The sequence below is a fragment of the Vollenhovia emeryi genome, unplaced genomic scaffold (genome assembly GCF_000949405.1).
Source record: "Vollenhovia emeryi isolate VEMERY1.0 unplaced genomic scaffold, V.emery_V1.0 DF939795.1, whole genome shotgun sequence".
Lineage (NCBI taxonomy): Eukaryota > Metazoa > Arthropoda > Insecta > Hymenoptera > Formicidae > Vollenhovia > Vollenhovia emeryi.
In genome coordinates this window covers 13,000-19,684 of record NW_011966571.1, presented here as the reverse complement: position 1 = coordinate 19,684, position 6,685 = coordinate 13,000, and the positions used below count along the sequence as shown (strand labels likewise).

Below are 6,685 nucleotides of genomic sequence, written 5' to 3'. Positions count from 1 at the left end.
CATTATGTGTCCAATAGCACTGTGTGCAATTGCAACGTGTCCAATTGTACTGTGCGCAATTGAAGGCTTCTCTTAATACTCGACATCAATAATACAGACCCGATACCTGTAGAGGACGACTACATGGTACAGGTCCACTTGCGAGATCCGTCGGTCTATGCGTACGCGCCTAGGCGATTAGCGCATGCAGAAAGGCTCCAGGTGCGCGAGATCACGGACGATTTACTGGCGCGCGGGATAATTCAGCCCAGCATATCCCCGTACTGCGCGAGAATTGTTCCTGTTAGGAAAAGAAGCGGAAAATTAAGACTATGCGTGGACTTACGTCCATTAAACAGTAGAGTCGATAGGCAAAAGTATCCCTTCCCCATAATAGAAGATTGCCTTGCAAAGCTCGGGAATAAGAAAATATTCTCGTTACTAGATTTAAAAGACGGATTCCACCAAATACGCGTACATCCCGATTCGACTCGATACTTTTCCTTTGCTACGCCCGACGGGCAATACGAGTTCAAAAGATTGCCATTCGGATACAGCGAAGCGCCGGCGGAATTCCAAAAAAGATTAAATCAAATATTAAACCCATTAATAAGGCGCGATCAAATAATACTTTTCGTTGATGATATTTTTATAGCGACGGAAACGATCGAGGAAAACTTCGATATCCTCGAGAAAACCATGGCAAAATTGCGGGAGTATGGTTTTGAGCTAAATTTTGAGAAATGTAAATTTTTAAGAGAAAGCATCGAATTTCTAGGATATTTGGTTTCGGGCAAAGGCATCTCACTAAGCTCAAGGCATACTACCGCAATAGAAAATTATAAGCGACCCGAGTCGGCGGCAGAAGTCCAAAGATTTTTAGGTTTGGTCGGTTACTTTAGAAAATTCGTGAAAGATTTTGCAATCAAAGCCAAACCGTTGCAAAATTTGTTAAAGAAAGATACCGAATTCGTTTTTGACGAAGCGTGCGCAACCGCGTTCAATAATTTAAAGCGTGAGCTAACGGCGCCGCCGGTGTTGCGCCTATACGACCCCGCGTTAGAGACAGAGTTGCACACCGACGCCTGCCGATCAGGCTTCGGAGCGATTCTACTGCAAAGAGAGAAAAATAAAGCTTGGGGCCCGATAGCTTATTTCAGCCGAACGACGAACCAAGCAGAGTCGAACTACCACAGTTACGAACTAGAAATGTTAGCCATAGTGCGCGCGATCGAAAGGTTCCACGTATACTTATACGGGAAAAAATTTAATGTCGTCACGGACTGTAATGCCCTAGTATATGCGGTCAATAAAGCCAATATAAACCCAAGAATTGCCCGCTGGACTCTCGCATTACAAATATACGACTTCAAGGTAACTCACCGGCCCGATACCCGAATGATCCACGTCGACGCGCTAAGCCGTAGCGTCGGCTATATAAATCAGCTACCCTTAGAGCAGGAACTGGAATTTCGGCAGTTAGCCGACGAGAAAATCTGCAAAATAAGCACCGAGTTAGAGTACGCGGAAAACGATAAATTCACAATAATAGACGGGTTAGTGTATAGGAAAGAAAAAGAGGAAGTTAATTTTGTAATACCCGAGTCGATGATACCGAGCATAATCCGAACGTACCACGACGAGTTAGCACATTGCGGCGCGGAGAAAACTTTAAGGGGAATCAAAGAAAACTATTGGTTTCCGAAAATGAATAGGCGAATACACGAGTACATAGAAAATTGCGTTACCTGTGTAGTGGCCAACAGCGCACCGAATCGGTTCGAGGGCGAAACGCAGCCAGCAACCGCTCCGAAGGTATCGATGGAAGCGATCCATCTGGACCATTTCGGGCCACTGAAAGAAACCAAAGAAGGACACAAACACATTCTCGTGATAATCGACGCGTTCACGAGATATACTTGGTTATTTGCGACCAAATCGACAGGTACAAAGGAGGTAATAGAGGCAATGAAAGTAATTTTTAATATGTTCGGGAAAGCCTCTCAAGTAATTTCCGATAGAGGAACAGCCTTTACGTCCTCCGAATTTGCCAATTTCGTCGCAACTCACAAGACAAAGCACCGAAAGGTAGCAGTAGCCGCCCCGTGGGCGAACGGGATGGCGGAGCGAGTAAATCGGTTCCTGAAAATCTCGTTAGTTAAACTCATCAATGACCCGGCGACTGGGGAGACAGCTTAGGAAAACTACAGTATGTGATAAATAATACGTACCACAAAAGCATTAAAGCCACCCCGTCCAAAACTTTTGCTGGGCTACGAACAGCGAAATCACTCGGACTTTCCGCTGCAACAGTACGTCAAGGCGTCAGACAGTACGTCAAGGCGTTGACAGAGACAGACTATGATCTGGAAAAAATAAGAAATAATAGTAGAGACACAGCGGAAAGGGCGAATGAGATAATTAAACAGTACAATAAGCAATATAGAGATGAGCACAGCCGTAAACCTACTAGATATAAGGTAGACGATTTTGTATTAATACGGAACACGAGGGTTAAGCCAGGGGAAAATTCAAAATTAAAACCGAGTTATAAAGGGCCATACCGTATAGCAAAAGCTTTAGGAAGCGAACGCTACGTAGTACAGGACATACCTGGATTCAACCACGGGCCCAAACCACTTGACACGATTTTGTCTTCAGATAAATTAAAACCCTGGATTAAGCCGATTCCAGTACCGGACAACATAATAAATGTAAACGAAAAAGACTGAAGGGACAGATGGTCCCGAATAGATGTAAGTTAGGTTAAGCAACGCGTATAGAAAATAAGATATAGTTAAGTGATAATATAGTTAAGTTGAGAATATAGTTAAGTTGATAATAGAATTAAGTTAATAATAGTTAAGTTGATAATATAGTTAAGCTGATAATATAGGTTAAGTTGAGAAATATAAAATAAATACTTACCAGTTAGTTGCTAACCGTAGCTTTGAGACAAAGCTAAAGGTCAGTATGGCCGAGCTGAAAGGGTCACTAAAAATCAGACGCTCCTGAGTACCAACCGACGGACTGCGCGAACGATATACGCGCAGGGCTACACGCTGTCACCACGCGCTATCGGCGTGACAGCAAGACCGGCAGGTTTCGGCGCGAATCGCAAGCCGCACTATTTGTCGAGACCTGCCCGGAGTAAGAACCGCGTCAGGGAGAGTCGCGTCGTATAACAAGTGTAAAGTACTCTGTACATTCGAACCTCTTATGGTAGTGTAAAATAAAGTTCATTTATGTAGTGTAGTTAGTCGTGTCGAAATACATAACTGTCGTGCCCGAATCTCATCCTAAGCCGACGAGCCTCATACATATACACATTAAACTTCTTTCATAAGCCAGGTTCCACAAGACTGGTCCCAAAATCGAGCCCTGCGGGACCCCGGCCTCCACTGACCTTTCAATTCTTCTACCATACCTATCCGTGTAAATTACGGACCTATCCGACAAATACGCGTGCATTATCCTTCGTATATATTTGGGAAACTTTTTCCTTTTTAATGCCTCCTTAATGGTCTTCCATGGGAGCGAGTTGAAGGCGTTTCTGATGTCTAGTGAAACCGCCATGGCTGCCTCGCCCCGTGCGGTAGCTTCCTGTATAGTCTCCTTAACGGCGAGTATGGCGTCGGTCGTGGATTTCGCCCTACGGAAGCCGAACTGGTTATCTGAGAGATTGGCACTCCCGCGATCCTGGATAAAAGTCTGTATACGATCCACCAGTACTTTCTCAAAGATTTTAGATACGTCGTTCAGAAGACAGATAGTGTTGATAGTTAGTTTACAGCGCTTCCAATAGAAAGGAAACATATAGCGGGCAATGCGAGCGCGCTGTTGCTCGTCGGACGCGCGGAGATGCGTGTGTGTGTGTGTGTGGATGGATGAGAGTGTCGCGTATTAGTGTATAGAATAGTCCAGAACTTTCGAAAGCGCCACCGCTCATGCGCAGCTTTTCGAGCTTTCCGGTATAGACGTGCGCGTCTTCACTTGTGTCGCGACCGCCGTGCAATACACAGCTCTGTATCGTTTGCTCATAAGTAAAGTAGCCTAAGTGATTGCAACTCGTCTATCGGTTCTTTTACCTGGCCCAAGAATAAACGCGCGTCCTAATCTTTTGTCTCACACGAGCAGTGGAGACGAAGGATTAGGCTCAACAGATAGATCTAGCCTTCACCGGCCGTCCCACCTCGACTTTCCCTTTCGGTATCAGCACTAGGCTAGCTCTTTTTCACGGCCTTGGAAATACGCCGTTTTTTAAACAGGAACCGTAAAGCACACGGCCATTTTGTTTAAGAGGCATGGCGGAGCCCTCTTCCAAAAGCGAACAGATATCCCGTCCGGGCCCGGTGCTGAATTAGTTTTCTTTCTCGATCGAACCGCGTTTAAAACTTCCGCCGGTGTAACCGCCATGCATTCCTCCCACCGATAGCCCACGGCGTGCCAGTCTATGATCTGCGGTGGCCTCGCCTGGGGGGACAGGGAGTCCAGTAAAGGATTCATATCCGTGCTACTAAGAGTATGTGTAAGGCTAGTGTCTGCCTTCTTCAACTTCTTGAGGACCACCTTGTATGGTAGACCCCATGGATTTCTATCGATGCTGGCAATCAGGTCCGCCCAGGCTCGATTCTTGGCCTTGCCAATCTCTTTTCTAAGGCGATCTCTCGCTTCACGATAGGCTCTTGCTGATTCCGGTTCCATTTGGTTGTCTCCTCTTCTCCTAGCACGGGTCCACAATCTGCGAATACGTATACATTCTTTCCTGAGTGTGTCAATATCCTCATTCCACCAGTGAACAAATCTCTTTTCTATTCGTTTTGAAACCCTGGGGGCAGCTGCGTCGCACGCCTCCGTCATGATTCTGCGGAGCCATTGTGCCGGCCCATCAGACGACTCAAGAGTCTCCGGTGTCGGTCCAACGGCACAGCTCCACTCGATCGCCTGTTCAAAGGTTTCTTGGTCCAATTTATCAAACCTCCAGTGCACTCTCGGGATTGATCTCTGATACCGGTTGTAGTTCTTAGACCTAACCGAGAAACTAATGTAGAGATGGTCAGATAGCGTCTCAGTTTCTTTAAGGACCTTCCACCCCTCAATCATATTCACTAGACTTGGCGTAGTCCAGGTCAAGTCAACTACCGATGTGCCCGTATGTCTGACGCACGTGGGCACGTTTCCAGTGTTGACGAGGCACACGGCGTGCGAGCAAGGCACGTGGCGAAGTCGTGCTTCTCTGAGTGATCACGAAATCGGGGCAAGAGTTTGTGGAGAGAGGTCTGAGGACAGAATATCGAGTGGCGAGGTGTGTCGAGCGAATATTCTGTAGTTCCGGGAGTCTCACGTGTGCGCGAAAAGACTAACAATTCGGAAATGCCGGACGATAACCTAGTGCGATCCGTGAAGCGGTTCGACAGCAAGAATTATCAGGCGTGGAAATTCCAGATCACCGCCGTATTAATGGCGAACGAGATCTTCGACGTAGTCGACGGAACGAGACAAAGACCCCAGAACATCCCCCAGAATGCGGAAGCGACGAAAACGTGGGTGAAGGATAACGCCAAGGCAACGGCGATTATTGCATCAGCGATGGAAGACGAGCAAGTGAATAGTGTGCTTGTCTGTACCACAGCATTCGAGATGTGGAAGAAGCTGATGACTCTGCACGAGCAAAAATCGGCCTCAAATGTGGGTGTATTAACGCAGCGGTTTTACGCATATACAATGCACACGTCGGACTCAGTGATCCAGCACGTGAGTGCCATACAGAATATGGCTAGACAGTTGCGGGATCTAGGCGAGCCGATATCGGAGGCAGCGGTAATTGCTAAGATTTTGTCGAGCTTAACGACAAAATTTAATGTCTTCAAGACAGCGTGGGATAGTGTCGATCCCGAGCGTCAAACGATTGCGAATTTGTTGGAGCGGCTGATACGCGAAGATTCGAATTTCGAAAAAGACGATGACTCGACGAGCGCGCTAACGGTCACAAAGAAAGCGAATGCCAAGGGCAACGACAAGGACAAGAAGAAGAAGAGGCCAAAGAAAAGCATAGAGTGTTACCGGTGTCAGGAGCGAGGGCATTACGCTAGTCAATGTGATAAACAGAAGAAAGAAGACAAAGGCAAAGGTCAGTCGAGTAACAGTTGCGCGTTTACATTAGACACAAGGCGAAAACACGGCGAGACAGGTGCGGCGAGCAGTAGATGGCAGCAACAACCGTCGGTCGAGCAGTTGAGGCAGCTAAGAGAAGCCGATAAGAGAGATGTCTGGATCACCGACAGTGGTGCTTCGGAACATGTGATGCCCATTCTACACCTAGGGATGATCCTACTTTTACCACATCCGATACCCTTCTATACCTAAAGCTAATCCTACTTGCAGCTTATCCGAGGGAGTAGTATAAAGTGTAAAAGGGTACACTGTAGTTGTACTTTGGTACGATTGGAAACCAACCAAAGTGTAAACCTTTTACACTTTATACTACTCCCTCGGCTAAGCTGCAAGTAGGATTAGCTTTAGGTATAGAAGGGGTATCGGATGAGCCACAAGTAGGATCATCCCTAGGTGTAGAATGGGCATGACATTCAGGCGTGACTGGATCGAGGATCTACGACCGGTAACTGGGGAGTCTGTCATGCTCGGAGACGATGGCATCTGTGAGGTAACCGGCGTCGGTAATGTACGAATAGAAAAGTTCGTATGC

At 46.9% G+C, this 6,685-nt stretch overlaps 1 protein-coding gene across 1 annotated transcript; it reads right to left on the bottom strand.

Annotated features, from left to right (window-relative positions):
* Window positions 1-4,239: 4,239 nt before the first annotated feature.
* Window positions 4,240-5,082, bottom strand: LOC105556761. Its single transcript, XM_012003864.1, has one exon. The coding sequence runs from the start codon at window positions 5,080-5,082 to the stop codon at window positions 4,240-4,242; it is 843 nt and encodes a 280-aa protein (XP_011859254.1).
* Window positions 5,083-6,685: the final 1,603 nt, after the last annotated feature.

Bases quoted from the DNA above. Each gene is read 5' to 3' on its own strand.
- LOC105556761 (XM_012003864.1), bottom strand. From the start codon at position 5,082: ATGATTGAGGGGTGGAAGGTCCTTAAAGAAACTGAGACGCTATCTGAC.